Source organism: Ambystoma mexicanum, chromosome 2q, assembly GCF_040938575.1.
Source record: "Ambystoma mexicanum isolate Mex_15411 chromosome 2q, UKY_AmexF1_1, whole genome shotgun sequence".
In the NCBI taxonomy this organism is placed as follows: Eukaryota; Metazoa; Chordata; class Amphibia; order Caudata; family Ambystomatidae; genus Ambystoma; species Ambystoma mexicanum.
The window spans coordinates 1297398342-1297416969 of NC_090924.1; the positions used below are offsets into that span (position 1 = coordinate 1297398342).

At 45.8% G+C, this 18628-nt stretch overlaps 1 protein-coding gene across 6 annotated transcripts in view; it reads right to left on the reverse strand.

Moving 5' to 3' along the window:
- ATP2C1 (ATPase secretory pathway Ca2+ transporting 1) overlaps positions 1 to 18628 on the reverse strand; it is a 1883161-nt gene that overhangs the window by 1125076 nt on the left and 739457 nt on the right. For all 6 annotated transcript variants that reach the window (XM_069648728.1, XM_069648731.1, XM_069648729.1 and 3 more), the window contains one exon: positions 8177 to 8245. In XM_069648728.1, coding sequence (XP_069504829.1) covers positions 8177 to 8245 — 69 coding nt within the window. The remainder of the gene's footprint in view (positions 1 to 8176; positions 8246 to 18628) is intronic.

Genomic DNA, 18628 nt, shown 5'->3' on the forward strand with positions numbered 1-18628 from the left:
TTCGATACAGTAAACCACAACATCTCCAGTCTCCATGAGACCCTGGGCATCACTGATCAGGCGCTGGCGTGGCTAGCATCCTTCCTCTCTGACCGTCCTTCCCAAGTAGAACTCGGTTCCTTTCTCTCTGCCATCACACATTCTACTTGTGGTGTCCCCCAGGGATCTAATCTATCCCCCTGGTTTTTCAATTTCTACATGGCCCCTTTGGCTCACATAAAATCTACCTTCACCTCCAACTTTCAGTGCTACGCAGATGACACACAGCCCTCCTTCAGGCTACCCTCGGCCTCTTCCTCGCTTTTCCCGGACTGTCAGTCCGCAATTCAGTCCTGTTTTGCTGCTAATGATCTCTGCCTTAATGCCAGTAAGACAGAGATCATCCTCATTGGGACCCCTGCTCCAGTTTTCCCACTTTCACTCTGGCTGACCACCCTTGGTCCTGCACCATCACCCACTAATGAGGCAAAGAATCTGGGTGTCATCTCCGACTCCACTCTCTCCTTCTCTTCTCACATCGCGGACATGTCCAGAAAGTCCCACTAACAGCTGCACCTCCTCAGAGGTATTTTACCTTTTGTCACCTTCCCCCAGAGGATCCTGTCACCAGAGCCCTGGTTCTCACCAGACTGGACAACTGTAACGGTCTTTCTCTATCGTCCTACCTCTACTCTCCGGCCTCTTCAACTTATCCATAACTGAACCGCAAGACTTATCCTCGGCCTCAAGCCTAGAGACTGCATCTCTCTGGCGCTGAAATCCCTCCAATGGCTCCAGTGTCTGCAAGGATCAAGTTCAAGTCCATATGCATATGCATAGCCCACAAGGCTTTCTGGGGCCGGGGCTTCTTCTATCTACAACGTTCTCTTCCTAAATACTCGGCCTCCTCCCAACTTTCTGTGGGTGAGCCGTTTTTCCAAACAGAGATTTGGGGGTAGATCCGTATACATGGCCTCCCTCTGGAACAGCCTGCCTGCCTCTCTCCCTCTTGAGCCAGACCTCCTTAAATTCGGTTAACTCCTCAAGACATTCCTCTTCTCTTCCTCTTTCTCTCTCCCTCTCCCTCTCCCTCGCTAACCTTCTTCCCTTCTCTCCTGCTTCCCTCCTTCGTTCTTTTACCCAATCTGCTCAGTCAGCTGAGTGGTTGCCTGGTGCACCCCCAGAGTTTCAGAGGTCCCAGGATCTCCTGCCAGTCCTGCACTTGCCTCTGGGCCTCCTCACTCTGCCTTGAATTACCGCACTGGGAATTCGTTCCGGAGAGTGACACTCACTCTGCACTTAACCGTGGCCCCTGCTGGTCTGGACGCACTTGTTCGCCCTGCCCCCCCCCTTGCACTTCTGTCTGCGCACTTGCAGGACCTTGAATGTACTAGGCTTAACATGTTTGTCTGCCCTGTCCTCCTCTATCTCCCCACCCTAGCTAGTTATGCCTGCATGCATAGGCGCATTGATGACCAACCTTTATTGTCTTGAATGTTCCTCTCCTGCCCACCCCCGCCTTTATTCCCCCCACTTTTTGTCACACACTTATACTAGTAGAAATGCCTCAGCCTGGTACGCTAGTTATTGCTGTTAGATCATTCGGAATCTTCAAGTCCTAGGAATGACTAAGATATCCCCTTGTTCCCCCTTCCCGCTTTGAAGCACTTCACTTGTGTATAAGCACTTCACCAATAAACAATTACAATAATAGATTTAGATATATAGATACAAAGTCACAGATACATCCTTGCACTTTTCACAGTCACAAATACATTGAAACACCTTACCAGTCATAGAAACAGAAACTCACATATCACACCATTAGCATGGCCATTTGTAAAAACATGTTTTACTTTTTTAAAGGGAAAACGTTTAACGCCACCTATTTTCTGCGGAAAGCAAGCTAGAAAAAAATCACCACCTGTATTCCTATGTGTTAAGATGGTTTTCTGAACTCTGACCTGGTGGGCAGAGGTTCAGAAGGCCAGCCTAGCAGATAAGCCAGACCAATCAAGGTAGCATTGGCGGCAGTCAAGACTAGGTCTCAGGAGGGGTGAAGGTGACTGGATGCCCACAATGAGCACACACAGTAAAGGACACTACAAATCACTCCCAGTCAGGTGTATACATCAAAAATACATATACATTTATTCAATGCCTTTGAAATCAAACACAGTTACCAAGTGGCCTAAAGGGATAGTGCACAGAATGGGTCCACAACCTATGGAGAAAGGGAGCAAACAGTGCAAATAGACCTTAGGCAGTTCTTCATCAATCAATCCCCAACTAAGGCCATCCAGTCCCTACGAAGAGTGTAGCCTATTGCTCAAAAGTACTTTTGAATGAAGGTGCACGCAATGGTGCAGTAGAGTGAAAACGGGGTCTCTTGCAGGGGCTGTAGCGACTCAGGAAGGTGGGTGAGGCGATGAAGAATAGGTTCCCACTATTCAAGGAGGCTCTCCCCAAAAGGGCAGAACAGGTTCCAGGAGTTGGGAATAGGACAGTAGCACAGGCTACCTGTGGAAAGGTGAGTGGCCCTCAGGGGACAATTGTGCATAAAAATGGATGGATTCGCTAGGGGCCACCGGTAAGGGTGTCAAGTACTCACCGACCCCAGGCACACTTCAGACCAAACTGTCAGCCAAGTCCACTTCGGTTGCAGGTTCAAATGCAGCAATTGTGCAGCTCTGCGGCTGAGTTACAGCGATGACTCTGTGGCAGGACAGTGGGGATTTCTCTGCTCCTGATGAAGGGATCAGGCCAGTTTCACTGCTGCAGGATTCAGTGCACAGAGGGGCAGAGCAGCAGCGCACCTGCGTAGTTAGTCACCACGGCTGGGCAACACACAGAGAGCATGCACTCAGGTTCAGGCGTACTCTTCTAATTCCAGACCTAGGGCGCCTAGGTGTACGAAACTGCGCTTACGATCTACCAACAGCGGCGGTTTCAGAGCAAAGGTCCTGCGCAAGCTGGTCAGTTCGCTGGTTGGCCCTGGAACACTTCCAAAGAGGCTCGCTTGCAGGTTAAGATGAAGGTGCCGTGAATAGTTGTTCCCTACTATTCAAATGGGTTAAAGCGCCTTTGCAGACCCAAGTTCGATCAGATGCAGAGGGGTCCTGCGGGACAACAGCGGGCTGAGGGTGCCAAACCTTCCAGCGGGTCACCAGTGGTTCCTCAACTCGGCTTCTTAGTTTCAGGATGCTTGGATCCTATCCTATGTTCAGTGAGAAATCAAGAGATCGACCTGGTATGGGTGTTTGGAGACTTCTCTTATTCAGAATCTCCTTCGCGCCAAATCGAGGAGGACCCAATGGGGGGGGGGATTTGCTCACATACAGGCACACCAGACGTGGACCAATCAGGGACCACGATGGTCCCAGTCATTCCCAGCACACCAGACTCTCTGGCACCCAGGATGTGTATTGGAACTAGACAGTCCAGCTCACATCCTGGAGGCACACACTCAAGGCATGCAGAAGCCTGCAACAGCTTGGTGTATCGCGGGAGAATGCATGACCAAATAAAGACTGACCCGGGTCTGCTTTCCCTGGGGAAGGCAAAGGCACAAGATGGCCAAAGGACATGACAAGAACCTCGTGACATGGTCATTTTGGAGCCAGCCCACCTCCTCTGCCAACCGTGGTAAACGTGGTTTGCATGGTAAGAAAGGGTTAAAAATATGCAAAAAGATACGCTGCCACCAGCCCTGTCCAAGGCACACCTGCACTCCTACCAAGTAATCCTTTGAGGGAGTCTAGGGCCTTTGGAAACAAAAGGAAGACCCAAGCGCACTGTACTGCAAGGTGCACTTTAACATGTTGCAGAAAAGTTGCAACATAGAAACATAGAAACGGACTAAGGGAAACAAAGTCTCCCAGTACCGATTGTCTTTAAGGGCATGTCAGTTTCCCCATAACAAAGTGAGCGAAAACCCAGCTGAGTGCCGCAGAAGGCTGTGCGCCACTGGCAAAAGTCAGGCTAGGCTTGTCAGACGACAGCAAAAAGTTGGCGGGGTACACAACTGGAGGGAAAATTACACAAATGGGAATCTTTCCTAACATCATGGAATACAGTTGGTAGAATTTGATCAAACCCTGGGTGGATGGTAAATTCAGCAGCATTTTCATAATACAACAGATTTTTCTGTTGCTACCCAAATATCAATTTCTTGACAAGAACACTCTTACGTGACCAACAAAAGACAAACATACAAAATAACAGTCACATATCAAAATAATAGAGATGCACCCTTGCATGGATCCTTTACAGTCACAAATATCCCCATACACATCTCCAAAGCCACACAAACCGAAAACCACAACCACATACACCCCCACACACTCCACCTTCATTGAAAATACTAATAAATAGAATAGGTTGCGCTTACTCCCTCTCCATGAATTGAAACATGCAGACAATATTCCAAGAAAGTGCAACTTGGGAGCACAATAAAAGCCAAGACCCCTTGGCATCTTTCACTCTGCGTTATCCAAGTGCAGACACCATAGCCACGATTACCAGTAAGACAGCGACAACAGCTTCTTGCAATGTCTGCCAGAGGCTGACAGGCAAATCTAGGTGGTGTAATGTCTACATGTGAGCCAGGGCAATCTAAGATGGCGAGGGGCTAGGAATGGGTTTGTAGTGATGGGTAATTTAAGGGGGCAGAGTGGCAAAGTATTAGTGATTGGGCAATGTGCTCAAGGGTAGAGGTGTGTGCAAGGTCAGGAAAGGGGATTGAATTAAGGGTTAAAAGATGAAGCAAAACGGGAATGCAGTTATTAAATTGAATTATAATGAACGGTGCATGAAGGGGCATCAGGAATGATGCATGCAAAGGACATCTTAGGGTGATGGGTAAGGAAAACGGGATCAATGATAGAGCGGTACATGTCTGGAAAGGTAGGTCAGGTCAGCAGGTTGATTGTTGCTGAGATCTGTTCCTGACTTGCATACCACTGGCCCCAATAGTGGGACTCACTCGTACCCTTATCTTTTCTCTGATAAAGTGATGCATACTTGCTTTACGAACATATTTCAATTAAAATGTTTTAGATATTTTTTCAGCTTGCTGTGTCATGTGACTTGGTACTTTTAAAGTACACACAATTGTACAGATTACGTTTTCATAATTATAATCTTAGTCTGTATAATGGTGTGTACTCAGATGTTTTTGCGTCCAGATACAGACGATTAATAGGCTCTCTCTTGATGCTTTGAAAGACAAATGTATTTAACTGTGTTTTAGTTTAGCCCTTGAATAACAACTTTGCAGACAGTGTTTTTTTGGTTCCAATAATTAAGATGGGATATGAGAGGAGTACGTCTCCCCTGCTCTCTAAATTGCAAACTGTGAAACCAAGTAAACAGGACTCAAATTCCCACCTTCCACACGCCATACATGTTATCCTAAGCAAATATCTTTTCATCACTTTGCCTTATGTTGCCCATCTGCAGAGATAGTCTCACTTAAATGGGTTTATAATCGATAGTGTCACTCCATATTTCAAATTTTGACCATTTATATAATGCATACTGGTGCGCAGGCAGGATGACCATTAGGGTCTTACGCCGTGCCATCTTATGTTTCGCTCGGAAAGCAAAGCAGACCCCTTTGCCCCCCACACACAAGTTCAGCAATGGCTCGGCTTCACCAGTGAATTAATGACATGGGATGGGAGGCAATGTAGTCTGTCAAATTGCAAACAGGGACATGAGGAAACCTGGGTTCAAACGTCAGCGTTACCATTTCACCAATTATAATTTCTTGGTGAAATCATTTTGCTATGTTTGGTATGTGAGAGGGTTCCTGGGCTGCAGGACTATATAAACCAATAAGATAACTGAAAGATGTATTGCATAAAAGGAAAGTAATGTCAATATGTACTTGAGAATATGGCTGAGGGCGAGAGGTCGGTATTGCGTTTTTACTTGTTCTAACTTGTTCGTTGCATTGTGGGCTTGGGCCACTACACTATAGGCCGGAACAATAGGTGCCAATAGGTGCCAGTCCTCCCCTGATGACACAAGAGCATAAACAAAATGATTACCAATTATATTTAGCCTGTAGTTATCTGTAGTTGGGCAATACAAATCAACTCTAAAACAATGTCTCAATCAACGTCTTCAGCCCAAAAAAATAATATTTTAGCCAGGGCAATGAAAGCATCAGTATTAAGGTAGTTTTATTTGGAATTGTGAATTTATGCAGCAAATGCAATTTCTCTGAAGCAAAACGGATGCTGTAGACCGTTTTGGCTTTCAGAGAAAATTACTAGAAACATCTCAACTATGTGATCATAATTTTTCCATATGCAGGGGCAGGAGTCTCTGTATGATAAGGGGAACCACTTTGGAGAATATCTAGGATTGCCCCGTCCCTGTATCTAGAGATTGCGAAGAGATGGAAGGCAGCTGACATATGCAAGATGGGGGACATGTACACTCAGGGGAGGTTTGACTACTGGGAGGAAAGTAGACTATTGGGGGACTCTCCCCATCAGTGGATGTACTACTGCTGTATGAGGTCCACTATTAGGGGAAGATGGCCTAAATTTTAAGTAAAACCTCTGATCAGCCAGGGGATCTCATATGTGCATGAGGTACTACCGTGCACAGGGCCTAAAAGGACACTGATTTCGTACAGGAGAGCCTTCCGGGGCAGAGTCCTGACAATAAGGCAAATGGGAGCGCGACCTCCGCATAAGGTACACAAACTAACAGTGGACTGATGTGTAATCTGACACAGTGGTGTCGTATAATTCAAGGTTTTGACTTATGCAATTTAAGATAGTTCAACCCACCATTGAAAATTCAACTGTTCAGTGCAGACTTTAAGGGCACATGCCCCAGGAGTGCGGGAGAAGATGCAGACCTATTCCATATGTTATATGCTAAACCCAAATTAAGCACTTATTGGGAGGGGGTGACAAGCAGTAATCAAACAGCAGATAGGTGTCAACAGCGGTATGTGCACTTGGATTTATGGGGAAACTGTTGGGAGGTCAAACCGGTTTTTGAACGTGTGGCTACTGCTGGTGAAGAGACGCATTCTGTTCAAATGGACGCAGCATTATCCACCTACAGTTACAGAATGAATACACTATATAATTTGGGCCAATGACTCAGAGGAAGTCTATACAAGTTTAGTGCACTCTAGTAGCAGGCCCAAGGACATATGATCTGACTTTCACAGAAGCCTGAGATCAAGCGGATAATAATCATGAGAACACAGAGACCCAAGTTGTTGGTAAATTGACTGTAGTCACGAACTGTAACACCAGGCGTGTCAGTGTACCAATGTGCAAGTGTGCCAAATGTACAGCTTTTATGAATTTGTGTTTTGCTAAGTGTTTTTAAATAACGTTGTTAAAATAAAAAATATTTAACTAAGCGATCATTATTTATAATCCACCCATTTACATCTCAATGTATTAGGAATCCTAGCCACAGCCTAACCACCATGTCATCACAATGTGTACTTTAGGAAATACATTAACATTTGAGGAAGCAAAATGCTCCATGTATGTTTCAAGTTGTATGCACTGAAGCAGACTATATGTTGTGCATGCATTGACAGTTTTCAGAAGAAAGCTTGAAATCAATTACGCCCCTCTCCATGACCTTGCTGTGCTATTGAAGAGTAAATTGGCCAATCAATGCTTGTGGGGCATATCAATTTTACCTACACTACACAACAACACTAGAGCAATTGGAAGTTCTATAATAGCATTTCCCAAAACCGTACCATTGAGTCATGATTTTGGCTTTCGTCTTCTAAGACATAGTTTATCTGCATGCTGCAAAGGGAGGAGTCAGGTTCTAGAGCTATGCATACAGTATCTAAGACGTTCTATTATTGCACAACCAGAAATGTAAGGTCTACATAACGCACATGCTTCCAAACGATCTAGTGTAGTGAAAGCAGACCCAGCAACCAGAGGAAAGGTTCAGAGTTTAACATTATTTTGCGTTGACGTACTCTTGGGCACAACATTGAGACAAGCTACATTCTTTACATCTAGTGTGCTTATGAGTATTGTTCGGTAATCGGCTCCAGATATGCACTTTCAGGAAATATCAAAACAAAATTATTTGTTATAATTCAATATGCCAAAATATTTTAAAATAAATACATCATAAAAAACACTTTTCAAAAAAGCATAGTCATCCTGTAGCACATTAAAATACTCACTTCTTCAGCTTGCATCATTTTAAAGACTTCACCAAATTCGGAGTTTTCACCTGTTCCAATTACAATTCCCTTAGGCACAAACAAAAAGATCACAATTATATAGCTGCATTAAAACAAACCACTATTCATTAGAGTAAATCAAATAGGAAAGTATTTCATCACAATCAAATAAAGTCATTCATTGTATGTGTCTTTACAATGTAAAACAAACTGAAAGTATTTATATCGACATTTAATAAGTATAAGCCAACCACTCATCCTACGCTACCATAAATAGCTAGATCATCGTAGATACCTTAAGAAAAGGGTGCTTCCCCAGTAAAGAGCCCACATAGTGTAAAGTTACAGATGCTCACACTGCCCTTTCATTACCACCCGACCCCGTCTTCCTCGTCCCAGTCATTCATTCATTGACGAGGGACGCTAGCCCTGGGCAGACCCTTTCAAGGCAGAACTCCTTAAGCCTTTCCATCATGTATACCCTGCCACTCCTGACATGCCTCCTGTTTTAATCGTCTATCCATGGACAGACCGGATTTAACCCGCTCCAGGAAGAGATTTGCACAGCGATATCGGGGCAGGGGGTGCGGGTTGGGTTGAGGGAAAGTTTCATGCAAAGCAAACATACCTACCTGAGGTAAGACCGAGGTCAGAGAACACCGCAGGAACGCAGCATATGCGCATGGCTGTCACCTAGAAACCAAAGCTTCCTGCGTGCTTGCAAAAAAAGTAAGTTGCACTGTGCACCAAACAAGTGAATGTGCTTTTTTTGGTTGCGTCAAACTTCCTAAGGATGCCTGTGTCTTCTGATAGGCAGCGCAACAGGTCTCCTGACCTACACAGAGGAAAAACAAGCATTGCACCCCACCTGCGCCTGCACCAGATGCCACTCCTAGAAGAGGGTATTGGGGAAATACCTGTGGGGGAGCAGGAAGGGTAATCCAGAAGCATCCTGCAAGGTAACCACTTGGAAAAGTAGTTTTAGGGAATGTTTGATGCTCAGTGAATAGCTTTACGTTGATTTCATTCAGTTTATGGCCTGTTTCAGGTGCTTTTGTGGAGGGATTTGTGTGCTTTTTGCAATCATTTTCTGCCCAATTTGTGGCTTTCTGAGGGGTTTATCTTGTGTTTATGGTGGACTCCCACCCCATTTTCTGAGCTGCTCTGTGTCTAGGGCGTGCAGTCTCCACGGTGCAGTCCTTTGTTTCTGGTTTACTTACTGCCCCACCCCCTTGCAATTGACTGAAGCAGTCCGGTGTCTCTCTGCTGTTTGAATCTCATTGGTTCGTGCAACACCTGTGACTGGAACAGCTGTATTGCAAATGTCCTTCCAGGGCAGCCTTGCCCAAAGGGCCCAAGGCAAAAAGGAGCTCCTACAGAAGCAGCTCCAGATTGTGTCCGCCGGTGTCAACCGGGTAAGCAAGAAGCAGGCAGCCCTCAACTTGCTGCTACCAACCAGGTAGGTGCGGTGCCATGAGGGGGGGCGTAGCAATCACTGCACTCCACTAAACTGACCCACCCCTCAAATGGTTCTTACTCTGCTACCACACCACCCTTTAGCACCTCAGTTAATTGTATTGTTTAGCCACACCTCACATTTCCTCTGGAATGTTGCATTTGCACTGCTGCAGTGTTTAAAACAAGGTCTTTTTCCCTCTTTTTAGGAAAGTCGAATCCGGGTGGTTTTGCATTGTGGTTACTGTTGTACTGTGAACTGTGTCCCATTAGGCTCTCTCCCACTCTCTAGGTCCCCACCCCTGCTGGGGGTACCGTTGTACAGTTGTGCGTCTCCTGTCTGCTCCTCCTGTGTGTTCTCTACTGTGTGACCCCTGAACCCGCTCTGCGCTTCCTGAGCTGTGTGGCGCTGGGCTGTTTCTATCCTTCTATCCATCCTCCTCCACTTTCCTCCTCGCACACACTATGGTGATTTCCCTACCATCTTCTCTAACTGCTTTTCTATATCCTATCCTATCCCTCTCACTAAGTCTGGAAGGAAGAAGTTCAAGAGGGACATCCTGGTCTACAATACAGGTCTCCTTATTGCTGATACTTACAGCAGTGCTTCCTCCAGACAGACTCTCACTGACATCCTCTTTGTCGTTCCCTCACCAGACCTATGGACACCTCATACGGTCTTGGTTCTCTATCCTATCTCTTCCTCTCCCATTAATGGTGGAACTGGCTGGGAGGTCCTCCTGGCCTCCTTCCACTCCTCCAAGACAATCATTAATGTCTACTGAATGGCATCATCTTGGTCCAGGGCCCTCAGCCCAATTTCCTCCTATTGGATAGGCGTCTTACACGTCTTAACTTCCTTCCCTCTCCTGCTACTCCTACTAGCACCTCTCAGGCTCCTCTGCCATCTCTGGCCTCCGCCGCCTCTCTGGACCCTCCCTCCTCTCTGGCTACTATCCCACCTCCTGCTACCACCTCTGCTCAAACCCAGGCTCCTCTACCACTTCTGCTGGGTGTACCTCAAGCCTGTACCCCACCCCGGAAGACTTTCAAATGTGGCACCCTGCTCCACGTCGCTACTCTCAACTCTTGCTCTGCTGTCAAACACTCCTCTGACATCCGTCACCTCCTTGAAGAACTTGACCTGGATGCCCTCGCTCTCACTGAGCCATGGTTTAGGGCCAGCTCTGTCACAAGTTTTGACACTCTACTCTCCGGTAGCTCAAAGCCCAGAACCAACCAACCTGGAGGTGGAGTAGCTCCGATCTTTCCGGAGTGGGGGCTTACTCCTCCTTTGAATGCTTGGTCTCTATCTCTCCCGGCCTCTCTGACTGTGGCCACCATCTACATGCCTCCTGACAGGTTGCCCCTCCTCCTCTCAGAGTGGGCTGACTTCTCCTCCTTCTCACCTTGCCTCTACCTCTCAACTTCTCCTCCTCGTAAACCTCAATATCCACCTGGATGACACACTCCCTTTCCATTCTACCCTCTGGTCCGACACACTCTGCCAGACACACCTTGGATGCTCATCTCCTCAGACATCCCCCCCATCTAACCCTCTCACCACTCCTCTCTCTTGGACTGACCAATTTCTGCTTTCATCTCACCTGAAACTCTGTCCCTCAGACAAAGCCCGCCCCAACACTGCCACCTACCTTCTCAGTCATTCAGCCCATAAAGCGTGCGTCAGTGGATGCCTTTGCCTCTATTTTGTCTGCTCCTCCTACTCCTGCAGCTGACTCACACTCTGACACACCCCTCTATAACCTGAATCTTTCTATCTCCAACGCTCTGGACATCATTGCTCCTGTCATGAGAATCAATCTAAAGCCTACCTCCAAGTGCAACTCTTGGTATGACTCCGACCTCGCTGCCCTGAAATGCAAGTGCTGGATGGCTGTGAGGAACTCGAGGGCTTCGGGCGCATCCTCTAACAAACTGGCCAGCCGCCTGCTAGAAAGGTCATACAACTGTCCTGTCCAAGAAGAGAGTTCACATCCAATCATGTGTTTCTGCCCCCTCAAAAAACACAACCAAACTCTTTAAAATCTGCAAGGAGTGGTCAAACCCTTCTGCAGTCTCTACCTCTCCTGTACCGTCTTAGACCCTTTGTACGGCTCTGGCTTCTCACTGCACCTCTAAAACCCAGGAAATCCTGTCCTCACTCTCCTCTTCCTCTCTCTCTACCTCTGCTGGCCACTTCCCCCCTCTCCTCCTCTGTTTTCCTTTTTCTCTCTGTTAACACCCAACAATGTTGCTAGACAAGTCTGATCTATGAAAGGGTCGTCCAAACGGGTGCTCCCCTGCTCCTCCAGAATTACCAAGGACCACATTGACACCCTCACGCCTTGGCCTATTTCTGCAATCACTCGCTTGCCACTGGATCCTTCCCCTCGCTCCTCAAGCAATCCTGTGTGCATCCCCTCCTTAAAAAGCCTTCTGCCGACCCTACCTGTCGAGTAAACTATTGCCCGATCTGTAGCACTCCTTTTCTGGGCAAGCTGCTGGAAAAGCTGGCCATCTCCCAGCTTACTCGACACTGAATCTGTTGGTCGTCTCCATGACAATCAGTCTGGCTTCAGAGCAGCCAGGGCCATGGAAACTGCTCTCGTGAACACCCATGAAGATCTGCTCTCTAATCTTGATTCCAGCCTTCCTTCTGTCCTCATCCTCCTTGAACTGTCCTCTGCTTTTGACAGTCAATCACGCCATCCTGTCAATTGACTACGCGAGAACCTGGGCATCACGGATCAGGCCCTGGAGTGGTTGACCTCCTTCCTGGTCCAACTTGGGTCCTTTCTCACCACCACCTCTCTCTCCAGATGTGGAGCTCTCCAAGGCTCATCCTCTCTCCCTGGCTCTTCAATGTCTACCTGGCCCCTTTGGCCTACCCGATCCCTACCTTTTCCTCTAACTTTCAGTGTTGTACGGATGGCACTCTCCTCTCTTGCAGGCTCCCCTCAGCCTCCTCTGCTCTCTCGTTCATTCCAGACTGTCTATCCACGATTGAGGATTGGTAAGCCTCCAATGATCTCTGCCTTAATGCCAGTAAGATGGAGATCCTTTTCTTTGGGACCCTTGCTCCAGCTTTCCCGCTCTTTCTGGCCTCCCCTCCTTGGGCCCTCTCCCTACGCCTTCCTCTGAGGCAAAAAACCTTGGTGTCCTCTTCGATTCCACTCTCTCCTTCGTTCCTCACATCATCGACCTTGCCACAGCTGCACCTCCTCAGAGGTATTCTTCCTTTTCTAACTTTACCCCAGAAGCTCACTGTCTCCAGATATCGAGATTCCTTATTAGATATGAGCACTGTTATCAGTTACGTGCTTTACATATTTCTAACCTCAACGTGCTTTGCATCAGGTTTAGAGAACATTAGTTGTGGACGTGTGTGCTTCTTATGGGATAATGATTTATTTTGCAATATCCACAGAGAAAAAGCACCATCAAACTGAATTTCGGAGCTACGCTCTGTGAGGGAACTACATTTCCCATAAACACGTGAGTCACATTTCAAGAAATCATCAGGCTCTGTGACTAGCTGGTCATCGCCGGTCACTGCCGTGCACAACGATTTGGCGATCCACTCTATCTGGTCACAGGTAAACCTCAGGTCTTTGATTGTTCTTTGTTGTACTAAATAGACTTCACACTGATGGAGAGATGACATTTCTCACTAACGAGTTGCTATTAGCCCATAAATTGCATCGCGCTCAAACTGAAACTAACAAAACTACATGCAGAAGCCGACGATCCCGCTCCCTAATGAGTCAACTCAAGTAATGCTCCACCTACATCTAGGGGCTCTACAGAGGACATTACAGTGCAAACACAAATCCTGCCTCAGGGGGTTAACGTACCTGATCCAATACTTGATACAATTAAAGGGAAGGAAAGAACGTGTGTAAAGGACGCTGCAGCACATAAAAAGCTGGAAAATCAAGCTAAAATCCTTGATTACGTTCAGGCGATTAACAGTACTATCTTCCGAGAGCCCGTACTCATGATAACTGGCCCAATCAGTTCTGTACTTCAGCCCCAGGAAAATAGCAATAAAGCCAAATCCCATTCCCTGTTAGGTATAGAGGCAACATTATAAGCAGCCCTCTTGAACACAAGATCTCTGAATCAACACGTGCATGATATTCACAACCTGATTGTAGATAACCTCAATATCCTGTTTTACAGAAACTTGGATCAGAGACACTAGTGGCCTAGCAATACATGTAGCAGTACCCCAAGGTTTCTCTATTTCTTTGCAAAAACCGGGAACAAGGTCTTGGAGGGGGTGTAGCAATTACTGCTAAAAAAAGATTTAGGACTGTTTGGGTCACCTATCTCATGTCAGGGCTGTGAAATACTTCTTGTTAAAATAACCTAAAACCCTAATGGCTGTATACATTTCGTCTTAATTTATCAACCACCTTCAGTAATGCCAGATTGTAATAAAGTAAGCACACAGATTCTCAACACCTTAAAGGGCCCAAACCGTGCGACTCTTTTCTTGGGTGATATAAATCGCTTGAAGAACGATAAATCAGATGAGGAAGCTACTGACTTAGAGCTTTAAATAACAACCTTTCAAGTTGTGAACAACGAACCTACAACGGATGCAAAAAATAAATAAATAAATAAATAAAATCAATTAAAAAAAAAAAAAAATCACATTTTAGATTGGGTAACAACCACAATGCTTAAGATTGATATCGACCAGACCATGCGTCTGGTCTAACTATTACATCGTCAAATTTTATATTCAACTTCCGGAGGGTTATGTCAAATCTTGCAACCCCACTAAAGTAGTTACAAGTCATACCTTTAAAAGGATAGACCCTAAAGAATTAGCATCATGCCTTAATGCAATTATGGCTCAGACATGAAATTCAGACTCCGTTGAACATCTAGACTCCTCTTTTACAGACAAATTTGACAGATGTTGGAGAAAATAGCCCCTAGATGAACTAGGTCAGTAAGAGACAATCCTGATCATCAGAAATGGCTTGCCTAACACCTCAGTGTATTAAAAAGGGAAAATGGTTAATTGGAGTAATACTGGTTAAAACAGTGATCTGATGAAAATAGAAATGCTTGGAAAGAGGCGAATAAAAACAAACAAAAACACAATTATATAAACTAAAAAGAACCATTACAACCAAGAAATAAACCATGCAGATAATAGCTCCAGAAAGCTCTTTGAGACCCTCATACTCCTCAGAAAACCCAAAGCACTTCAAACGTTCTTCCTGCCAACCAATCAAAACTCCATAGTAGTTCAGACCGCATTTGAAGGAAAAATTACCAACGCAAGAGAGAAAATTAGGATATTATTATATATTGTAACCAAACCCAATAAACTCCAGTTCACAGACTTCAAGTCACAAAATCAATCCACCCTTCTCCTTCTTTACAATAAAGAGATCCGAAATGGAGAAAATGTTAACGTCCAAGAACCCTACAACTTGCCTGGTAAACATTCTGTGTCTGTCAAAGAAAAAAACAACAAAAAAAAAACAGACCCATTACTAATTGTACATTTCTTCTCAACATTCTTGACAAATCTATATGTTTGCAATTCCAATCATATGTAGAAGCCAATAGTATTCTTCATAGCAAACAATTAGGTTTCCGGCCCGGTTACAGTACGGAGACAGCATTAGTGGACTTACAATCCCATATGCTAAAAACCATAGAGGAAGGACCAAGTGGGGCTGCTGGTTCTACTGGATTTGTCGGCGGCCTTTGATCTGGTGGACCACGACCTTCTCCTTCATCACCTATGTCACCTAGGTGACTGCTCAGAAGTAGTGGTCAAATTGTTTCATTCTTTTCTATCAGATCGCGCATCCAGGATCCAGTGGGGGCCAGCTTGCTCACTTACAGGCCAAATCTGGTGTGGAGTCCCTCAGGGGCAAGGCTGGCACCCATTTTGTTCAACCTATACAGAAGGCCTCTGTGCTCACTTCTGGATGACCTGGGTGTATTTTTCATGAACAACGCAGATTACACCCAGTTAGTCATACAAACTACTGGTGATTACATTGTAGACTCTGCAGTCCTATCCAACATTTACAATCAAAGTCCTGGATGTCGGGAAATTGGCCCTGCCTTAGTGACAATAAAACAGAGCTACTTCTCTTCGGGTAAAAATAGCTCGAACAAAACTGAGCCTTGACTATTCGAGCTTCCAAATTGGAATGATCATCATCCCAGTACAGAACAAGGTAAAAACCATTGGTATCCAGTTGGAGACCTCACTAAACTCAGCAGCATAGGTTAACCAGCTGAGGAAAACCTGAAATTACTCTCTTCCCCTTATCAGGAAAATTCACCCCTACATCACTGAAAACACCTGTGCCATTATTGCTCGAGCTGCTATCACATCGAGACTTGACTACTGTAATTCGCTACTGATCGGAGCCTCAACGATCAACTTAAAAAAAAAAAGTTAAGTCCTGTAAACCAACGCAGTGCGCATGGTCAAGAAAATAACATGGGAAAATATTTCAAAACACATATGGAATATATACTAGCTGCTGGTTCAGAAACACTTCAACTATAAAGTAGGAACAACGGTTCATAAATGCATCTTTGGTTCTGACCCTACTTACCTCAAATCGCTAATACCCCGGTACCATCCATCCAGAACATTGCGATCATCAAATAAAATGCAGATTATCTGCCAGAAGCAAAGGATTGCAAGCGGCCTGGGAAGATCTGTTCCAGTAAAAGCAGCTAGCCTCTGGAGCTCACTGCCCATTGCACTGAGAGCATAGAACCAGAGTTAAGAGCTAAGAGCTAGGAGCTTTCAGGTAATCTTTTAAAACACTGCTTTTCAAGTAATTACTATCACCCCTCACTTATAGGAGTATTATTGTCCCGTCTTATGTTTGTCCTCTTTGTGCAACTGTGCACCCGATGCCCGCAGGCTTTCTGCGCTCTAGAAATAAAGAGCCCTGGTTCTCTCTAGGCTGGACTACTGCAACAGCCTCTTTCTCAATCTGCCTTCCTCTAATCTCTGCCAGGGATGTCATTTCACCAAAATGCCAGTGGTAGCGGAAGTGACATCACACGACCCTGGACCTCAGGAAGTGATGTAATTTGACCCCACCCAGACGTGACATCATGGGAAGCGATGGAACACAACCTTTCACCTCAACAAAACAGGAAGTGGCATCACATAGCATTGTTTCTAAGTACACTACAAAAAATATGGTTACTGTAAAGTGATATACATTTTACAAGAATGGATCACCATATGGATCGTGAATATCAGTGTGTATAGGCCCATATTAGCAAATCACTGAATGCAAGCAGACGTCCAAGGCCAAATGATAATGATGTGTTATTATATAGCACTTCCGCTTAAGCCTTCATATAGTACAAATACACATAAAATATCACCCACCCAGTGTTGTTAATCATTTATCAACCTCAGCAGGATGAAACTCTGAGTTGAAGTTGCAGATCACACACACATTGCAGCAGCCAGCGTTCAACCCACTGAGCTATCTTACCGGCTATAGCTATCAGAAAACCAGCCACTCCAGAAACAAAGAGCCACATGCTGCTGACCACAGCCCATGAGCCTCAATTTCCAACAAAAAATATAAATAACCGTTTTCTTGAAATTTATATTTTAGCGGTAGCAAGGGAGCCCTCAGGGGTCGCAGTTGCGACCCCTGGCGACCCCTAAATGACGTCCATGATCTCCGCCCTCTTCAACTAATCCAGAACAGGACTGCAAGACTTCTCCTTGGCCTCAAGCCTAGACACCGTATATCTCCAGCCCTGAAATCTCTCCACTGGCTATCAGTGGATGCAAGGATCAAGTTTAAGACCCTCTGCATAGTCTACAAGGATTTCTCAGGCCGGGGCCCACACTACATTCAACTCTCTTCCAAAATACCTTCCTTCTTGAGCCCTTTGCTCAGCTACCTCCAACTCTCTAAGGGTCAGATGTTTCTCAAGGCAGAGAATGTGGGGGGAGGCGGGAGGGGAGTAAGATCTTGCTCCTCTGCAGTTGCCTCACTCTGGAAGGGCCTCCCTTCCCCTCTCAAAACTTGAGCTAGACCACCTGAAGTTCCGGAAGCTGCTCAAGACCTTACCTTTCTTTTCTGCTTTCCCTCTCCATCTCTGCTGCTGACAGCCTGCTGCGCTGACTGTTTGCTTGGCTAGCCCCAAAGTCTAACTGGGTACCAGGCTCCTCCATGATCAGTCTCCCCTGCACTGCCCCCGGGCCTACCGCACACTTGGGGCTGTAACTTTAACCTCTACAGCCCCTGCCTCCTTGCACTTACCCAGAGCTGCACTGCCCTGGCTGCACTCATTCAGAGCATTGCTGCCCTGATTGCACTTCCCATTCCCTCTCACTGGCACTCCCCCAACCCCCTCTCCCTTCCCCCTGCACTTTTGCGCTGTTACACTTGCACAATCTGAATGACACAAGGCCTAGTAAGATAGTTGGTCTTGTCTTATAGCACTTAGGAACACTTTTGTACAGTTGTGTTATAAATGACATATTATATCATATCATGACATAACAGATGGAGGAAATAAGTGAATTTCCAGAGGGAAGATGGCACAGATCATGGTCTTTGTTCGCCACAATCTGGACATTAAGGAAGGAGAACCTTCCACATCAGTAGATGCAAAAATTAAGCAAATGAAGACCCTGTCCAAGACAGTCTTCCAACTTTGCCTGAAAATATTGGAGGCATGTAAAAAGGAATGGGTGGAACCAAATAAAACAGGAGCAACCCAGGTTGCTTATGAAGATATACACATCGAAACATTTTGTTTGAGACTATCCGGTTACTATAAATATTGATTCACTCTTGCCTACATTTGCAGCGCGGACTGCAGCATCCTCAGAGGATGCAGCACAAGATGACCCGGTTGGCAAAAAAGTGGAAGCTGCATTAAATCTGGCTTCAATATGAGCATCAGCCCATGGCACTTAGGTCACCCATAGCCTGCTCTCAAGATTTCTCAGCCGAGTGC